At 52.6% G+C, this 20201-nt stretch overlaps 3 protein-coding genes across 3 annotated transcripts; all 3 read left to right on the top strand.

Annotated features, from left to right (window-relative positions):
• The first annotated feature begins 231 nt into the window (after positions 1 to 231).
• On the top strand, positions 232 to 4453 carry BP01DRAFT_424248 (proliferating cell nuclear antigen). Its single transcript, XM_025579681.1, has 11 exons — positions 232 to 311; positions 372 to 571; positions 640 to 1121; positions 1178 to 1629; positions 1682 to 2315; positions 2964 to 3015; positions 3097 to 3169; positions 3225 to 3265; positions 3328 to 3757; positions 3821 to 4107; positions 4165 to 4453. Exons 1-11 carry the CDS (start codon positions 263 to 265, stop codon positions 4180 to 4182), a joined length of 2718 nt encoding a protein of 905 aa, XP_025430162.1. The 5' UTR covers positions 232 to 262; the 3' UTR covers positions 4183 to 4453.
• A 2239-nt stretch (positions 4454 to 6692) lies between these two features.
• Positions 6693 to 11340, top strand: BP01DRAFT_321491 (uncharacterized protein). The gene has a single exon (XM_025572733.1). The coding sequence runs from the start codon at positions 6964 to 6966 to the stop codon at positions 11269 to 11271; it is 4308 nt and encodes a 1435-aa protein (XP_025430163.1). The 5' UTR covers positions 6693 to 6963; the 3' UTR covers positions 11272 to 11340.
• A 1194-nt stretch (positions 11341 to 12534) lies between these two features.
• On the top strand, positions 12535 to 19613 carry BP01DRAFT_392720 (uncharacterized protein; the record flags this gene model as incomplete). Its single annotated transcript, XM_025578169.1, has 1 exon — positions 12535 to 19613. The coding sequence occupies one exon, from the start codon at positions 12535 to 12537 to the stop codon at positions 19510 to 19512; it is 6978 nt and encodes a 2325-aa protein (XP_025430164.1). The 3' UTR covers positions 19513 to 19613.
• Between the last annotated feature and the right edge of the window lie 588 nt (positions 19614 to 20201).

Here is a 20201-nt window from a genome sequence, read left to right on the forward strand (position 1 = left end):
GACCGACCGACCGATTCTAATTGATTATTATTCAACTCTCTGCTGCCTGGCTCCCTCTCCTTTGACTTTACCACGCGCCCCAATTGGATTGTCGCAGAAATGGGCTTGCGATAATTGCTGTTTTCACGCGCTGGATATCCCACAGATAAGATAGATATCTGCACTTATCCGCCTCGAAACACTTGACCCTGCGCTTCTTCCCGGTGTAACCACAACCTCGCTCCACCTCACCCGCTTCATATCTCCGGCATGCTTACCGATCATGGAGTCCCTTGTCTATGAGAACTCGCCTTTGGCTGAATATCTCCAAGGTGAGTTCAGTCACGACCAGCCTCATCGGCCCAGCGGCATCTCATTCGTTCTTACGTCAGGGGAGGGCGAGCACGATCCAAACTGGCCGGCTCAGGAGACCGAGCACAGCGATGATTTCTCCGATTCCACCGCGGCGGATTTTGCCCCACGAGGGGCTTCAAAGTTCCAGGAGCGCATCCGGAATAAGCTCCCCAAACCACTTGATCAGAAGGCCTTGCGACAGAGGGCGAGTCTGGGTAAACTGTATGATGCCTGCACGGTATGACGCCATAGCTCACGCAGTCCGTCTGAGTTGAAGATGAGCTGACTCAATATCTTTCCCTACAGTCCGCCTTGAATTCGCGCGTCGGACGAAGCGATAACGAGCGGTTCCTAGAACAATTTGGCTATGTTATTGTCGCGTCTCAGTTGTTGAACGAGCACAGTGCGCCCTCGTATGCGTCTGCCACGGATGTACTCTCTGCTGCGCGGCCTGCCGATCTGCCCTCGATTTCCGCGACTTTCGGCGTTCAAGGAGCAATCGTGACTGCCTCGACATCGTTCTCTATCGCTTGGTTATTGCACTGGGGCCGGTCGAAGACAATATCGGGGCTAAACCCACGGAAGGTCGGGGTTTTGCTAGTCTTGGTCCCTGTGATTGGAGTTTTGTTCTACGCCTTCGCAAAGCGGCAGTGGTTGAAATACCTGCGTCACCAAGCTGTTGATGCAGCTGCGACGTTCATAGGCAATGCTCAGGGATTCGACTCTGCTGCCTCGGCATCAGTTGTGTTTATTCAGGAAGTCGAGCTGGTCTCGAGAGGCTACCGCATGTAGGCAACCATCCTACCTTACTTTTACACCTGGTTTTGACCGACCTCCTCTATAGAAGCACACCTCTGCCACCAATCAGCAGACTCGAAGACCAGACGCAAACGCGACGATGCTTGAGACTGCGCCGCACTGTCTCTGAATCCTTCTACCTCATGCTCGGTCGATACCTTCAGGCACAACAAATTTTGCAGCCTCTAACCGATGAAGCAAACCTGGCCAAATACTACGATATCTATGACGTATCCGAAGAAGAGCTTGTGGAGGCACAGGGATCATACCGCGACCGAGCGACCGAGGATCAGTATTCTCTGCGTGCGCTGCGAACACTGTTTGGAAGACTCTACACGGTGAGAAAGAGCATCTTCTGTTGCCTCCTCGCTCTAGGAGCCGATGGGGGAGGCTCCGATATCGCGAGATGGACTACTGCCGTCGAACAGATGCGGGAACTGGCCAGCGTGACTGGGGAGAACACTCACAAGATGACCAGCATTCTGAATGAAGAGGACGGTGAGCTTGCCCGCGGTCAAATCCTTACCCCGAAGCTAATTGCATGTTCCAGCTGATGCTATTCCTCCTTCTCCCCTACCAACTGCCTCACTTAACAAAGACAACCTTCGTGCACAGTATCGTCGGATCAACTCTCTTTCACAGGGCATTCGGGCACTGCACGCGAAAATGCATATTCTTAGAGAAGCCTCCAGCGCAAATCTTGAACGTCCAGCTTCAAGCGAGTTTGAAGCAACTCTGGTGCCCCAATATGAATCTATCGGTGCAGACATCAAGGCTCTGCTACAGGAATGGGAAGCGGGCAAGTCTGCCGTGGCAAATGCACTAGATAGACAACCCAACATGGAATATTCCCGGCCTACGAGTGGTATCAAGATTCCCTTGTCCCCCACACCTAGCCTTGGGGGCTCCACGGCTGTAGAAGGCAGCCCGGCAGATGCGCTCCGAGCTTTGAATGGAGAAAGACCCGACTCTTTGATCATGCACAATGCAGATGAGGCAGAGGAGATTTTCGAAGCCATTGCTCTCCCGCCTCGAAACAAAAGGGCATCGATGACTCGGGAAGAACGCATCGCCCGTGTCAAAGAAGACCGGGCACGGCAAGCCGCTCTTCGGGAGCGTGCTGATGCAAACACCAACATGCTCAAGGAGCTCGAGATGGTCATCAAGCAAAGACCGCGCACCATGTACGCGAAGCGTGTTACGAGCCTCTGATCTCGCGGATCATCCGCATATATCTATACGACTGTTCCGTCTGAAGACAGTCGTATACTGCTTCGATACTCGCACATATCTTTTCTTCGAGTCTTGCTCTGGTCTGGACTTGAACCCGGACTTGGCCAGCAAGTCATGCAAATTGATACCCAAAAATGTATAGATGGACTGGTGTCACAGGCGCTACGGCGGGGTTGCATTCAATTTTAGCTTTTTCTCTATCATTCTTCGTTTTACTCTAAGCCTCACAGCGCTTGATCTCTCTCTTTTCAACTGTACACTATGTCTATTACTTTCTTTCGTTTGCACATTCTTACCTTGTACCACTTTGCGTCACACCTACCAAGACTGGCAGTGACCAGTTTATCTCATTTGTCAAGCACAGACCAATTTATGTACATAGCCTACAGACTTAAGATTTGGGCCGAGATGCTTTTCTTTCATCATACTATAGCACAAAGAGCGCCGAGCCAAAAGTCCAGGTCGGCCTCAGGCAGAAAGGCTAACCGCAAAGGGTGATATCAGCTCGTGGTATGACGCGACCCGAACGCGTGCCTCCCCCACTAGTAGGAAATAAGAAACTCGCGAACGCGACCTTGCTACACTTTCTGCACCTCCAGCCAATTTCCCTTCAATTTAAGACACACTCAACAAACCATCGACTCTTCCTCTGTACGTCCTTCTTGTCCCAACAGCTGCTTGATCACTCAATTCGCCTAGTTTCGCATTACTGATACCATTGCCTCTGTGCAGAACCTTCCTACCGTCAATCTCCCCTCAATTCATCTTAAACCCCCACCACACCACACACACACACACATCAAGAGTATGCTTCACCAGTTCTCAGTCTCCCTCAAGAACGCAGTCTTAATTCATAATAGTGTTGGAAGCTCGCCTCGAACAAGCTAGCCTTCTCAAGCGCGTATGTGCCTCCTCCATCCTAAACCTGGGAACCAGCCCAGTCGCTAAAATCAGCTTGTGCAGGTCGTCGACGCCATCAAGGATCTCGTGCAGGACTGCAACTTCGATTGCAATGACTCCGGAATCTCCCTACAAGCCATGGACAACTCCCACGTTGCCCTTGTGTCTATGTTGCTGAAGGCCGAGGGGTTTTCTCCTTACCGCTGCGACCGTAACATCGCCCTCGGCATCAACCTGGTTTCTCTGACCAAGGTTCTGCGCGCTGCCCAGAACGAAGATATCCTTACCCTCAAGGCTGAAGACTCCCCTGATGCCGTCAACCTGATGTTCGAGAGTGCCGAGACCGACAGACTAAGCGAGTACGATATCAAGTTGATGGACATTGACCAAGAACACCTGGCCATTCCCGAGACAGAGTACGCTGCTACGGTTGAGATGCCGGCAGCCGAGTTCCAGCGCATCTGCAGAGACTTGATGGCTCTTTCCGAGTCTGGTAAGTTGCCTTGCACAGTGAGAAGAATGAGTTGCTGGCAGAATTGAGCTGACACTCGCAAAGTCGTTATCGAGGCCACGAAGGAGGGTGTCAAGTTCTCCTGCCAGGGTGACATTGGCAGCGGCTCCGTCACCGTCCGTCAACACAGCAACGTTGACAAGCCCGAGCAGAACGTCTCCATTGCCCTCAGCGAGCCCGTCGCCCTCACCTTCTCCCTCAAGTATCTCGTCAACTTCTGCAAGGCCACCAACCTGTCCAACAAGGTGACTCTGTGCTTGTCGCAGGAGGTACCCCTCCTGGTCGAGTATGGTCTCGGAAGCGGCCATCTTCGATTCTACCTTGCTCCTAAGGTTTGCTTTTCTACGTTGGGTATTCATAAGAAATGTCTTGCTGACTTGTGTGCGCAGATCGGTGATGAGGAATAGACGAATGATTGCGGAGCGCAACGAATACCATGATGATAAAAGAGGGTGCAACGGGGAGGCCACGATTTCCATTTCCTTTTCGATTTTATTGACACATTGCATCGCCAGAAAATATCCCTCGAGTGTGTGCACGGGGGCCAAGGTTTACTTCTTCGGTTATAATATCCTGTTAGATATCAAGCGTTTCAATTGTTCCAAATTCAATTGGTTTATAAGCAGATTGATATTTTGAGTTGAGGTTGATCATTAGCGCCTCCTGGGCTTCTAAATTTACTGAGCATCACTAGGCTGGTGGACTTGGAGTCAAATTCACCAGTACTGCATAGATAGACTTTATCAAGCTTGGTTTGGATTTAAAGCGTATATCCGTATATCACAAGTAGACTACTGTAATCATGATCGACTCATCCATCCAACAAGTTACTTCCAGGAGCAAGCACCACCACCAAAAAAACCACCACCTACAAGAACTTGCCGAGCATAACCCCGTACAAGCCCCCAAGCCCAACAATTAGCCGGGGAAAGCTTCTTCCCAGTAGAGGGGATACTTCAACTCACCTGAGAAAAAAAGAAAGTGAAGCGCCATCCCTACCAGAATAATCGGAATCGAATTATACCCTGACTTCCCTCCCTCCAAAGAAAAAGGGAAGTGACGGGCATGCTGCGTATTGCACTAAAGTGTCACCAACCAAAAAGTTGACTGGCACACAATCTTCGCAACGACTCTCCCATGGGGAAACGAGCCCCGAACCGAAGAAGCCCAAAAACAGATTTTTGAGTTCTCCGGTCCAAAGGCCCCCCCGATGTTTCTGATGCCAATTGCAGGTGCATATCACACCAGGCCCTTGCGGGCAGTACCGGCTTTTTACCCTTCTCATAAAGAGAAAGGGAAGAGCGGGTTGTTGGGTGAAGATTCCTCCGAATTTCTCATTTGCAAGGGGTTTCGGGAGAGATTGTGAAAACCTGCTCCTGAAGACGAGATGGGGATCTCGTCGTGTGTAGCAAAGAAACGCAGCATTGGTAAGGATGGCGCTTGAAGGGGAAGAAAGGGAGAGAAGAGAGAGATGAGTCAATGTGGTGGTGGGTTTTTTTTTGTAGCTTGCGTGGGTGGTGGTGGGCTTCACCGCTTGCTGGTTTGAGTGGTGGTGGGCAGCTTGTTTGGATTGTTTGTCTGTCTCTGGGTGTGTCGTGTTGGGTGCAGCAGCAGGGCATTGCGAATGGGATTGCGTTCCTTTCCAAGCATGGGTTCTGATGGAGCATCTTGAAATCCCCTGGTCCGGGCTTTTATTTCTAGAAGATGATTTGGGCTTGAATTAGGGGCTATGAACTCTAGACTCTAGTTTCAGGCTATGGAACTTTCTTGCTCATCATGATCCTTACCCCTGATTGTCATCGAGAGCTTCGCTATGATCTACTTAGTGACAGCTACAACAGCTGCCTCAAATTTTGGACGGATGGGCAACTTCTGCCTGCCTCTTGCCCACGAGCATGGGGCCCTGCAGACGGGCTACAACGGGCTCGGGATGTGTTTCTTTCGTGAGGAGATGACTAAAACCTCATCAATGCGTAAGGTGCTCGAATTTGAGGCATACAGAGCAAGATACTTGGCTGCCTTGAGATCACATAACGACAAGCATTGCTTGCCCATCTTCATGACATGTTGGACGGAGATAACGCTGCATGTCTGAAATTGCCGACGGAGATTTCCCCTGACTCCTCGAGTGTCTTCCATTCATTCGATTCAGAAGTGATGGACCTGAGAGGTGAAACGCTGTACCACGGTACTAACCTCAAGATTCTTTCAACCTGACAAGTCATGAACCCCACCATCGGTCATCGGATAACGGGCACTCCGCGATGTCGGTGCCAAAATCTCCGTTTCGCCGACTGACTTTTGTCTGGAACTGCATAATTCTGCTGCACATCACATTGATTTGTTCGGACACACTGAGCGTATTATGATGCAACAGGACTTAGTCTGCCTTACGAATGGGTTGCGTCGTTGCTTTTTACCCCAATAAGGGCGAGCCTTTGTGGCCGTCTGACCGTATTAGACATACGTGGCGAGCAGAGAAAAAGCATGGGCAAAGTCAGCCCTCCATTCGAGCATCGGCAGGGGGAGTGGCGGCCGGAGTTAAGCCCATCTTTAAGCGACCCCTGGTCTTCCAGCTGCCAAAATTGAGGTACGAACGAAGCCAAAGTGGCCCCGCGCCACCCAAAGAAGAAAATTCGCGGTGATACCAATGGGTCCGCTGCCCGGGACCGGGAGCGATCTACTAATCTCCGTGCCCCAGGCCTTATGCCCCTACTGTGTACACTCGAACTTGCGCATCGCCCAACCAGAGGCGTCTGGAGACCCACGTATTCTAGAATCTCGTGGGGCCGGCTTTCTCCCCTTCCGAGTTCAAGGCATAACCCATTAAATAATCAAAGTATAATGACGAGGACCACCGGTTCGGACTCGGGCTGCGGCCTGCGCTTTGCCGACACCTTGGGTTGGAAGCATTTTAAATAAGTGAATGATGAACGCATTTCCCAGGGGAAGAGGGGAAGTCATACTTTTTTTTGACTAGTCATTCTCTCAATATACCTCCACTTCGCATTTACTTCATTCGATCCTCTTACGATTCTCCCCAACTCTCTTGTGTATCATCATTCTTTTGTACCATTTCACTTCTCAGGGCAAGAGAGCCCACAACCTCCCAGGCTTAGAGGCCCTATCCTCTACTAATCTACTAGTATCAGTCTTTTCAGCAAGTCTATAATATATTCAACACCACCATGCAGAAAGCCGAAGTGCTTGGCGACCATCGGTCGGAGTCGAGCGTATCAATCACGTCCGAAGAAGAGCAGGAAGAGCTTCAGAATCTGACACGAATCGCCTCTAGTCGACATGGCCGGACTCTCTCACACACAGCCACAATCGACGAGAAGAACGATCCCCGATTAGACCCCACGAATCCTGAATTCGACCATCGACGATGGGCAGCGATGGTGTTGAGGGTTCACAATCAGGCAGGAATTACACCACAAACCCAGGGCGTCGTCTTCTCCAATTTGTGCATCTCGGGCTCAGGTTCAGCGCTACGCCTTCAAGAAACACTTCTTACGCAGTTGACGACTCCGTTCCGTCGAATCTCTCGAGCTCTTTCCGGACAGCGGTCGTCTCCCCCACGCCAGATCCTCCACAGTTTTGACGGGTTGCTTCAAAGCGGAGAGTTGCTCCTGGTTCTCGGTCGTCCAGGGAGCGGTTGTTCGACCTTTCTGAAAACGCTTTGTGGACATCTCGGTGGGTTGACTCTTGAGCCTCAAAGCAATATCCAGTACCAGGGGTTGGCGTACGATGACATGATTAAGCATCATCGTGGCGAAGTCGCCTACAACGGAGAGGTTGACCAGCATTTCCCCCATCTCACCGTGGGCCAAACTCTATCATTCGCTGCTCATGCGCGTACCCCTCAACGGCGCATCGAAGGGATTTCGCGCGACGAGTATGTTGATACGCTCACCCAAGTTGTTCTTTCAGTGTTCGGCCTCACTCAAACCATCAACACCAAGGTCGGAGACAACTTCATTCGAGGAGTTAGTGGTGGCGAGCGTAAGCGAGTGAGTATTGCTGAAATGTTCCTCTCTCGGAGCCGAATTGGAGCTTGGGACAATAGCACTCGCGGGTTGGACTCCGCATCCGCCCTGAAATTCATCAAATCCTTACGCCTTGCGGCAGACGTGGGCCAGTCATGCCACGCTGTTGCCGCCTACCAAGCGTCTCAGTCGATGTATGACCTGTTCGACAAGGTCGTCCTCCTCTACGAAGGCTACGAGATCTACTATGGCCCCAGTGACCGCGCCGTGGCCTTCTTCCAAGAGATGGGATGGGAGCTGCCAGAACGTCAAGTCAGTGGTGATTTCCTCACATCTATCACCAACCCTGCGGAGCGCCAGGCACGTCCAGACATGGTCGACAAGGTTCCTCGCACACCCCAGGAGTTCGCAGATTATTGGAAACGCAGTCCCGATTACAAAGAGCTCTGCGCTCAGATTGAGCAATTCCAACGCGACCACCCGCCCAATGCAGACGAGGCCAGGGAATTCAAGCAGCACCACCAAGAGCAGCAAGCCCGTCATACCAGAGCTCGGAGTCCATATCTTCTCTCCGTCCCGATGCAGGTGCGTCTCTGTCTACGCAGGGCATTCCAGCGGCTGCGCAATGACCTCCCGACGGCCATGTCGACTGTTATTGTCCAGTTTATCTTGTCTTTGGTCATCGGCTCTATCTTCTACAACGCGCCCAACACAACCGCTGCCTTCTTCCAGAAAGGCGCTGTCTTGTACTTCGCTGTCCTCATGAACGCCCTGGTCACGATGAATGAAATCATGCAGCTGTACAGCCAACGACCCATTGCCTCCAAGCAGGCGGGCTATGCTTTTGTCCACCCGTTCGCCGAGTCTCTTGCCAGCATACTCATGGATTTGCCAATCAAGTTGGTGCGCTGCTCCGTCTTTTGTATCGTCCTTTACTTCATGACCAACCTGCGCCGAGAACCGTCACAATTCTTTATCTTCCTCCTGTTCCTGGTCACTGCTATTTTGACCATGTCGGGAATCTTCCGGACATTAGCAGCAGCGACCAAAACAGTTACGCAAGCCATGGCAATGGCCGGTGTTATGATTCTTTGCATCGTGGTTTATACTGGTTTCACCCTACCTCAACCGTATATGCACCCGTGGCTCTCCTGGATACGTTGGATCAACCCAATCTTCTATGCGTTCGAGGCATTGGTGTCTAATGAGTTCCATGGTCGCGAGTTCCCATGTGCGTCGCTGATTCCAAGTTATGCTACGGGGGATTCATTCATCTGTTCGGCTGTGGGAGCAGTGGCTGGTGAACGTTCCGTCTCCGGAGATGCTTTCATTGAACAGAACTACGAATACTCGTACGCTCACACCTGGAGGAACTTCGGCATTCTTGTTGCATTCATGATCTTCTTCACCTGCACCTGTTTGTTCTTCTCAGAGATCAACACCGGTGAATCTTCCCAGGCAGAGACCCTGGTCTTTCGCCCGGGTCACGTTCCGCAGTTCCTGGCCGCCTCTGAAGGAGTTGAAGGTGGTAAGGCAGCGCCCCCTAGGCCCGAATTGCAAAGCAACGAAGACGATGATTCCATCCGCCTTCCTGAGCAAAGGGATATTCTCTCGTGGAAAGGCTTGAATTATGATATCCCGGTCAAAGAGGGCACACGGCGGCTCTTGGACAATGTCAACGGTTGGGTGAAGCCCGGCACCTTGACCGCGCTGATGGGTGTCTCCGGTGCCGGAAAAACGACCCTTCTGGATGTCCTTGCTCAGAGAGTGTCCATCGGCGTAGTGACCGGTGATGTTCTGGTTAACGGAAGAGCTCTCGCGGCCAATTACCCTCGGAGAACAGGTTACGTGCAGCAGCAGGATCTTCACTTGGAAACAACCACCGTTCGTGAAGCCCTCCGTTTCAGTGCCATGCTTCGTCAACCCAAGGCTGTGCCCAAGGAGGAAAAGTTCGCGTACGTTGAAGAAGTCATTAAGATCCTGCGCATGCAAGACTTCGCCGAGGCAGTCGTTGGTTCTTTGGGTGAGGGCCTGAACGTGGAACAGCGCAAACTGCTCAGCATTGGCGTCGAATTGGCCGCCAAGCCGACACTACTGGTTTTCCTGGATGAGCCGACCAGTGGTCTGGATTCGCAGAGCTCGTGGACTATTTGCTCTCTGCTGAGAAGACTGGCGGACCATGGCCAAGCTGTGCTGGCCACGATTCACCAACCGAGTGCCGTGCTGTTCCAGACCTTCGATCGCCTGCTCTTTCTGGCCAAAGGAGGCCGAACCGTCTACTTCGGTGACATTGGCCCTAACTCTCAGATCCTGCTTGATTACTTTGAGCGCAACGGCGGCCGACCCTGTGGCGATATGGAGAACCCTGCCGAGTACATCCTCGAAATTGTCAACGGCGATGGCAGCAAAGGACCTAACTGGGTCGAGGTCTGGAACGGCAGCCCCGAATACAAGGAGGTCTACGCCGAAGTCACCCGACTGCAGGACGCGCAGCAACAGCCCGAGCCACAGACCCAGCCCGGCGACGACAGTGATGCGGAGTTCGCCATGCCCTTAACCAGCCAGCTCTACTACGTCCTGCACCGCGTCTTCCAACAATACTACCGCCAACCCGAATACCTCTTTTCCAAATACGTTCTCGGTATCATCTCCGGTCTCTTCATTGGCTTTTCCTTCTGGAAGTCCGACAACACAGAACAAGGCTTCCAGAATGCCCTCTTCAGTATCTTCCTGCTGTGCACCATCTTCAACACCCTCGTCAACCAGATCATGCCCAAGTTTGTCCGCCAGCGCGCCCTCTACGAAGTCCGTGAGCGGCCCTCCCGCGTCTACTCGTGGAAGGTCTTTATTTTGTCACAGATCATCGTTGAGATTCCCTGGCAGATCGTGCTAGGCGTCTGCTCCTGGTCCTGCTACTACTGGACGGTGATCGGCACAGGTCAGGACGCCGAACGCCGCGGTCTGGCCCTGTTGTTCATCGTGCAATTCTTCATCTACGCCTCCAGCATGGCCCAGCTGGTTGTGTGCGCCCTCGGCGAGCCCACCCTCGCCGCCATGCTCGCCACGCTGATGTTCGGTTTCTCCTTCATCTTCAACGGCGTCATGCAACCCCCCGAGGACCTGCCCGGGTTCTGGATCTTCATGTACCGCGTCTCCCCCTTCACATATTACATTGGAGGCATGAGCGCCACCATCCTTCACGGCCGCAGCGTGGAGTGCAACACCGCCGAGTTGAGCGTTTTTGACCCCCCGGCTGGCCAGACCTGCGGAACCTACATGGAGCAGTATCTCACTGCGTCGGGTGGCCAGCTGTACAACGCCAACGCCACCTCGGGGTGCGAGTATTGCTCCATGTCCTCCGCCGACGAGTATCTGGCGCTGCGGTGGATCTACTGGGACCAGCGGTGGAGGAATTACGGTATCTTCTGGTGTTACTGGGGGTTCAATGTCATTGCGGCGGTTACGCTGTATTATGTGTTCCGGGTGAAAAAGTGGGGGAGGAAGTAAGATGGGACCTGACAGTGTGATTAGTTGAGGGCCTCGTTCTTGCTTAGCTTTGATGGGGCTGTGGTGGTGGTGGTGGTGGTGGTGGTGGTGGTGGTGGTGGTTGAGTCATTACTTGTGTTTCAGGGTTGCTGCCAGTGGGCTTTGCATTTGTGGAAGCGGCTGATGTTCTTATGGATACCACCAAGCATGTTTTGTTTTATGTTAGATGTTTGGCATGTTAGCGTCGAATGCATCTCAATACTTGACTGATCTAGCCCCCTACTCGTGGCGTAGCAGTATCAAACACTGGAAAGGCACAATTCCGCTCTTTCAAGCTGACCGGCTGCTACACATCACCTAGAATTGTTCCAGCCCGCATCATCTTGTCGAGTAAAGTCGGACCCAGGAGGAGAGTCCCGTCTACGAAATTGATTTCCACTTTCAATCCTCGAACACCATGGCTCTGACGAGCCCAAGAAGCTTTCTGATGCATGAATACCATCATATGAGCACGAAGATTCCACAACTAGCCAAGAACGCATCATCTCCCAAAGCCTTGTAGTCCATCTAGCCATCTTTTTCCACACCACCAACTCCTGCAGCAAACGAGCATACGAAAGCCTCAATATCCCCGCTCGAATCAACCTATCAAGCATCCCATCAATACCAACCTCGTCAAACAACAAGACCTTGAACAAGGCCTCAGGCTCTGTGGAAGTTAGCTTGGTAGGTCAACAGTTCGGACAATCTTCACATATGCCTGATACCAGCTGCAAATCAATCACCATCGCAGTTGTCAAGAGTGCAGATTTGCTTGAACAGCAGCATGCCACTTTATCATGTGAAGTGAAACTGAAGTCTTACATAAAGTGGTGTAGCAGACCGACTAACTAGCGGGTAAGCGGTAAGCGCCTGCCCCGAAATTTAAGGCCGCATCGCCTAAATTGAAGCGCGTCTCCCCCACAATTTCGACGCGTCCAAAGCCCAGCAACCAGCCTTGGGGCCCGCCCTTCACAGAACAAATTAACCAACGTTATCAGCCATTGATTACTCCAGTCTCGAAGAGCCTTGAACAGAGCTTGCATCATCACGCTTTCCACTTTCCAGATATCTCTCTTCACAAACCGATCTTACCACGCCATCTATTCCTGCAGGACCCCCGCCGTAACTGTCTGCATCCTCCGTCCGTGTTACGCGCCACCTCCCCGTCCGTGATCAAACCACTCTGTTCGCCGCCACGGCATGGAGAGCTAGGGAGATGGGCCATCCGTGTCAGGAATACTAATGGAATCATGGCGGGAACGAGGCTTTGTACCGGACTCAGACTCGGAGGACGGGTTCGACAGCCAAGAAACGGTCAATTCCCGCAGAGAGCATGACTCGGCAGCTGGCGCTGCGACACCATCTTCGGCCGTCGCAGTCTTCATAACCGCCAACGATGCGGAGGATGGTGCTACTGAATCCCCGCCAGACAGGAACGTTAGCGGTCCAGCGGATTCCCCTGCCCTCGACTCGGACGTCGAAAACGGTCCTACCCACCCTGAGCATCCTGCGGACGAATCTGCGCGACGGATCGATAAAGGCACACTGTCGGAACAGTCTGCGGATGAGACGACTCCGCACGCAGCTGGGAATTTGGCTCAGCCGGGAAACGCTCGTGGCACCGCCTCGTGGACACAAATGGGAGCAGGTAACCCGGGTGACTCTAGCTCGGAAGATGAGCTGCAGTTTGAGTACATGCGGGCCCGGAAGCCGGCCCGGGTCTATACGCGCGTCAAGAGCTCTGCTCAACCGCAAGCGCCGGAGGAGAGCCAGGACTTTTCGGTCTCTTCGTCGCCGCTGTCGTCGCTTGATTCTCAGCGCTTGAACTTTGACGATATGGAGGATCAGGAAACTGTTGCTGCAGATACTGGTCAGACGCAGAGACAGGAGGGGTGCTTGGATGGCCTGACCGCGCTAGAGGATTTGATGGAGTTGGACTTGCCGGAGGACAATGCTGGGAAGCAGGACTCCAGGAAGGGAGACGTGGCGGAGCGAGGCTCAACTGAGCAGGGCATAACGGAACAAGCTACGGGGGTTCATACGCTGACGGATCAAGGTATGGTCGGACAGGACTCGGTGGACGGGGTAATGGAAGAGCTCCCGCCGCTGGACGTCTCTGAAGACTTGTTACGTGGATTATCTCAGCCTGCGCGCAGATCCCTACGAGAACGAAAAGCCATCCAGTTGCATCCCTACATGCTTGAAGACGCGAAGTATCGTAATCTCATGCGGGCCCGAGGTGTCAAACCAGTGCGCGTGGCCCAGCAGGAACTCACCCGCCCGGGAGCTCGAGAAAGCCAAAATCAGGATTACATCGACCAAGCCGAACCAATGTCGGATAGCATAGGCGCTGAATATGAGTACATGCCGTCATCTCCACTTGAACCTCGTCGTGCTGTCGAGAAACGACCAATCGAGGCATCTCCCGAGCGGCAACAACATCGGGCTGCACGAGCGCCGTCCACAAATCGGCCTTCTAATCCTCAGCCAAAGAAGCGAAAGGTGTCTAAAGTCTCAAACCCTCAACAAACGCCCCAAACCCAGGCCCGATTACAGGTCGTTATTGATATTGGTTCATCTCCCGCTAGACAGGCAGAGAGGCCTATCTTTGACATCCCTAGCCCACCACGCTCTGAAGATGATGATCAGTCTGACACGGAACCTCCAACGACCTTTCGATTTCCACGAGGCTTTACGCCTGCACTGAACACTCCTAGCACTGGCCCACGAGCCGAGACTGTCGATCGCGAGGTCATGGATTGGCCAGCCCCTCGTGCGGAAGGCAGCCTGGACGGGCAATTCGAGGCAGTCCCAAGTCCTCTTGCCGAGGAAACCCCTCAAGCGGTCAGCGAAGAGGAGCGCGAAGAAAGTGGTGACGAAAACTCAGATGAGGATGAAGCTGCAATAAGGCGCCGCTACCAACGACGAATTAAGGGAGTTCTCCCGGCGTCGTGGCTGCGACTAGATCAGCAAAAGCAGAAGGACGTGCTTAGCGCAACACAGCGAAACAGCGACAGGATGGCCATGCGAACAGACGACACCAAAGGTGTTGCGAGGAAAGTACTGAGGCATGGTGGCACTGCTAGATTGCCGGGCTCTTTGGATGCCCTTCGACAGCTTGCCGACTCTGATAGCGAAGATGAGCATCAGGACAAAGAAAATAGAGGCAAATCCGCATCACAAGGAGTGATAGATCTTGAAATTCCATTTCTGGATGAAGATATGGATGATGACATCCCAGAAGACAACCGCATTGATAATATGTTTCCACCTGTTCCTCGTTATACCTCGGGCTTCAAAAACCGAAAGCAAACGAAGAAAAGACCTGGAATCACCTCAACCAGAAAATCTCGCCTCAAAAGACAAGCAAGGCTGACGGATCCCATCTACCAGGCACAGAAGCAGCAAGAAAGAAGAGCACCGATTCTGCCTCGAGTTGGTGTTTTGGATGCTCCAGATGTTGTTTCCCGACCCCGGAGCGAACAGCCGCAATTCCTGAGGGTCGCTGCACGCAAGGCACGCACTCGTCAAGATAAAGGAAGACGAAGTCCGTCTCGCAAAATCATCAAGTTAAACTCGCGGGCGGATACCGAAGACGCGAATGCGTCATTACGTCAATGGCGAAGCGGAAATCTTCGACAAACGAGACTGCCAAATATTCAAACTAAACCGTTCGAGCAGCAGAGTTCGCGGCATAACCATGCAAAGACGAAACCTTCCCGCGCCGGAAATGAGAAGGGTCGGCTGCCTCTCGGGAGTATAGCATCTGCTCTCCTGCCCATATATCAGTCTAGAGATTCTCGACAACACAGTCTCGATTCTGGGGGACTCCAGCCTGAAGCTGATCCAGCCATTTTGCTCCCAATGCCAACAACCGACCGGTTGCCTCGTGAAGCCGTTGAGCCCCAGCATCCAAACAACAAGTGGATGATCAAAAGGAACTTTGCTGTCACCTCTTTCACGAGGAATGGCTTTCGGCCTGCATTGCTTGAGGTGGAGAACCCTGCCGGTCGACCAGTGTCGTCATTGTCTTTTCAACGGTCACTATCACTGTTGAGTCGAGACTACCGCGGCAAACGCCTTCCTCGGGCGAGGCCTGGAAACGTGGTCATGGATAGGTTCATCTCGAGTCGCAGTTCGACCCCTGTATCTGCTGATAAACCAGCTGAGCTCGCTACTGCTATGCCTGAAAGACCAGGCGCCAGAGTCTCAGCACCCCAGGCACAATTGCAACGTCGCCAACCAAGGAAGCGTCCACCAAGGCGTCTGGAGACAGACTTGATAGAAGAAGAGGAGCCGTTACCTCGTGAGACAGTGGTAGTTTCAGACTTTGATTGGCGGTTGGAGAAACCACAGCCGACTAGCTCTCCTGATGGGGCACTGGAAGGGTTACGACGAACTTATACCATTGATTTCGGTATCACCCCGTTGATTCCAGGAACATTCTTCCATGAGTCAACCTTTATTGGAAGTGGAGAATTCCATCGCTCGCTCAACCTTCTTGCTAGAAACTTAGACTCCGACGCTGGATCTTTCACTTTGCAAATCGGGGATCAACGCTATCGCTGGGGTGCTTGGAACGATGCTGTCTCCTTCGGTCTTGGAATCGCTTTTGACAAGGTTGTTGAAGACTTAGAGCGGCCACTTGAGGGCTCAATCGGTTCCCCTCCTAGTGACAAGCATGATAGTATGGTGTACAGGCCCTTGGTCAGGTATATTACAGAAGTTCTGTCTTTTATCGATCCTATCGATCGAACGGGGTTCGTGAAGCGAGCTCATGGTCTTATTTGCAAGGTCAATGACGCTTTGGCGCCGCTTGTCCCGACTACTGAGCCGGAGGTGGAGTACCTGTCTACCATCTCTTTTTATAACACTGTCTTCGCGAATCTGGTATTTCAAATCGCGGGACATGAGCTTGTCGAAACAAGCGCTTCCGACGAGGTTTTGAGTTCATTGAAGCTAGCGTCCAGGCAGTCTATCGCCTTTATCGCGAGCGACCTAGGCCAGTCTAGTATCCGCAGACATCTTGAAGACCTCGAAACTACTGAGGTCCGTGAAATTGGGGTTCGCAGTGACAGATCTCCCCTTCAGGCGTATGTCGCTGTTCGACATGTGCTGCGCAGCATTGAAAGCGTGAAAGGATATTTCGAAGACCTTCAGACGCAGGCCTACACGTCAATGGACAGGGGAAACGTGAGCAACTCAAAGAACGTCGCTCAGCTAGAAGCAGCGTGGCGTAATGTCTTCACAGCCTTGCCTCTAAACGAATTTGATGTGTGTGGCATTGCCCAGATCGGCTTGCGCTTCCGTGAACACCAGGACAATTGGCCCGTGGTAAAGACGCTGCTACGTCCTGCCTTGGAGGGCTATGAGGCTACCTCTGCCGTGCAGCCGGTCTCTTACTACAATTATTGCCGGGCCTTATTCCAAAGATGCTTTCACCTTATCAGCGGCTGGGGGTGGCATGATTGCAAGCCGATCTTGGACATGCTTTACGATTTCTTCGCCAAGAATACCCTGTACAATCTAAGGCATGAAGAGAGTTACAAGTCGCCAGATTTCCTCGATGAACTTGATCGCAATCCTTCGCTCCACGTGCAGCCTGGCGAGCCATGCTTTCATGTATTGTTGAAGATTATTGCGAAGGGGTTGAAATCCTTATCCAAGACATATGACAAGAAGAAGGTGCGGAATTTTGCCTGGCGCCTGTTGCCCAATCACGGCCGGATGTATCCAAAGGAGAAGCCCATCCAGCAGACTGACCTAGACGCTTTGCGGAATCATCACGATCTACTCTGCACACTGTACTATGCTGTACCGGAAGGATGCCGGCCCCGGTTGGAGACAATCCGAGATCTTGTTCAGCCTGCTAGTTCCCATCGGGAGACCTGCAACATCAGCCTTCGATCCTGGGATCGACTTGTCCGCTTCAAGCTTTCCACTGATGAAGATGTCTCCGGGCTTGAGCCATTTGCTGACTGGCACTCGTATTTCGTGAACGAGCTACTGAAGCAGCACGCAATGGCTCGCCAGGAAATCGAGGCGCAAAACGCAGCAGCCAACCAGTTCTCTACTAAATTGGTGGAGAAGACTATAGCGCAGAACCAACGGCAGATCGAATCATTGTTGAAAACGGCGCTGAGCAGCCTGCGCAGTGCTGTCAAGGCGGCGTCGACATTACAGCATGCTCAGAAGCTTGTGTCGAAGATGCCAGTGAAATCCTTGCTAGGCCTCTTCAATCCCCAGCTTGCCCGCGTTAACGTCATCTTGACTGAGTCTCTCCTGGTGATACAAGCCTATCTCGACAAATGCAATGCTTGTCAAGCGCAAGCCCGAGAGCTAGCCGGGCCGCCTGTTGCGGTGGATGACGACAGCCAAGAGTATGGGGACTGGGCCGATATTGAAGCTGCATACGGGGGAATGGCTACAGCAGCACCTGAGATTGAGTTCGTGGAGCAGGTCTTTCATCCGGCTGTGGCTCAGCTTGTGTCCAACTGCTTTGGAGCAGACTATTGTCCTGAGGATGCAATCCTGCTTGGTGCTGTAGATTGTTGGACGTCTGTCGCACAGACTCTTGTCAAGCACGGACTACGGCATTGGGACAGCTACCTTAGTCCTTACAATGGCGACTCATGGGCAACGCTTCGATCAACAATGCAGACCAGGAAGTTTACACCGTATTTCCTGGCAAGCTGCATCGAGAAAGATGCCCGGTTCCTTATCGAGTGCAAAGCTCAGATCTTGGGCATGTGGATGGCTAGTTTGGTCGAAAGACTCGCGTTGCTGAAATACCAACACCGCTTGACGGAAGCTTTGCTGAACCAAGAGAAGACTGATCCAGTGTTGCAAAACCTACCTTTTGCTGTGGATCGCCAGCAGGGCCAATACTCGCTTACTCTAGAAGATATCAGCCAGCGTCGGTTATCCCTGCTGTCCAGCCTCTTGGCCAACATGCGTTCACACTTGCAGCATCTCGATGATGCCAGTGCACGGGAATTCTCGAGCACACGACAGGAATACGCGGAGTCAATCCAGAAGATGATGTCATCCATGAAGGCCAATTATCAGGAGCTAGGGAACGGCACCAAGAGCGTCCAAGGGGCCTATGTCGATCTCGTCCATCGTGTTGTCGGGTTCCTGCAGCAGCATGGCCGGGAAATATGCCCCATCGATCCATTCTTCACCGATCCTGCTTCTTTCCCGCTGCCGTCCACAGATCCGACATACATCGTCGCTCGATTGAAGAGTTATGAGCCCAAGGTCTCATCGGAGAAGGTCGCGAAAACGCTTGTGCTGTTCGTTCAAAGCGTTTCAGAGAGGGCGGCTATAGACGGCCAACAGGATTACCTCGTCAACCAACTACATGCCTCGATGAGTGAAACTTACGAGAGCGGTCATGCGGACAAACCCACGCTGAGGTCGACGATGCTACAGGCTGTGTTTCCGGCTTACCTGGAGGCAGCTTTCAGTAGCCGAGCAGCTTGGATCCTCAGTCGACCGATTATTCATACCATTCAACTCGTTTTCGAGGAGCTTATGCTCATGTTAGACTCTACCGACACTGCATGCGTTGGATCGATTCTGAACATTTTTGCTTCCGTGTACGAGCCATCCTATCGTGCGTTGCAGCTTCCGTTGATCAGGAATGTCAATCTCCTTACCGACCCCGCGGTAGCCCTCACCGCCGCCTCGTTCTTCGAGATGATTACGTCCGCTTTGCCGGTCATTGACTACATTGAGCGCGGAAGCACGGATTACCCAGCCGCTATCGACCATATCCTTCTTCAGCTCCGGGCTTTCCGCCAGCTCGCTCTCGCACTCTCCCGTCCATCTGAAGCTGGCGGACCCCAACCCATCGCTGTAGACCTTACTCCGTATGCCACAGCGTTCACTTCCTATGCCGCGGCCCCTATAACCCCAGCATTCTTCTCCGAAGTGCGCCACTCCGCAGGCCGTGAACTACAATCTTATATTCAGGAGAGCTGGTCCTGCCACCAAGGCAGATACTATTTTACACGCCGAGGCGGCCACCAGCCACAGGAAGTGGAGCTGGAACCCGCCGTGGCCGCCCAGCTGGAGCAATCTCCCGTGCTTCAGTTGCAATCTGCGGCGCAAAACTACCTGGCGAACTTAGGTCGCCTGGGTCTTATTGAGGAGGAAGATGTGGACAACGGCGAATGTGTTTCTTCTCTGGGAGGTCTTTCTGATCGGCAGTTATGAGCGTGGGCTGAGTCGGGTGGTCTTATATAGTGATGCATGATGATACCATGATTTGTCCATTGTTTGGGCTAATGTACTTACTGGCGCTGGTCTTAGATGGGGTTTGTGAGATCTTAATCTATTCTTTGCTTGCCTCTGCCGGGGTGTCTTGTTTTCCGAGGACCTTTTTCTGGGGTGGGTAAACGTGCTAGGTTTGCCGAGACTTGTTTCTGAGAACATTAAGGTGGTGGGATGCCCCTATAAAGTAATTCAAACCACTCCAGGACGACTGCAAATTCCAGGTACAAGGAGCCCCCCTCCCCTTCGCATTGAGATGTGGTGCTGTTCGTTGCCGTTAGGGCTGGCTCGACTCGGATGCTGGGTAGAGGACCCTTTCCTCATGTGATGGAAAATGTTCATTCTCCCTCCCTTCAGAGGCTGGAAAAGAAACTTCAACGATACTGCATTGCCAGATAGCATGGGTCATAAGCAGTGAACCACCCTAAAAATCCGGGTATCACTAATTCCCGAGCGGGGGGGGTATAGATTCATCGAGGCGGGAAAAAACCGCCCATATCCATGTATGTACATTTCACACGGGATAACATGTGATTGAAGAGTTATAGCATCTGCGTCGTGTGCTTTTTTCTGCATTCATCGCAAGTAACGCAAGTAAGCTGTTCCTGCTGATTCGCAAAAGTGCATACAGC

This window comes from Aspergillus saccharolyticus, assembly GCF_003184585.1.
Source record: "Aspergillus saccharolyticus JOP 1030-1 unplaced genomic scaffold BP01scaffold_21, whole genome shotgun sequence".
Classification (NCBI taxonomy): domain Eukaryota; kingdom Fungi; phylum Ascomycota; class Eurotiomycetes; order Eurotiales; family Aspergillaceae; genus Aspergillus; species Aspergillus saccharolyticus.

Coding starts and splice junctions, on each gene's coding strand:
- BP01DRAFT_424248 (XM_025579681.1), top strand. CDS start 263: ATGGAGTCCCTTGTCTATGAGAACTCGCCTTTGGCTGAATATCTCCAA. Junction 1,122..1,177: donor GTCTCGAGAGGCTACCGCAT/GTAGGCAACCAT, acceptor CCTCCTCTATAG/AAGCACACCTCTGCCACCAA. Junction 3,758..3,820: donor GATGGCTCTTTCCGAGTCTG/GTAAGTTGCCTT, acceptor ACACTCGCAAAG/TCGTTATCGAGGCCACGAAG.
- BP01DRAFT_321491 (XM_025572733.1), top strand. CDS start 6,964: ATGCAGAAAGCCGAAGTGCTTGGCGACCATCGGTCGGAGTCGAGCGTA.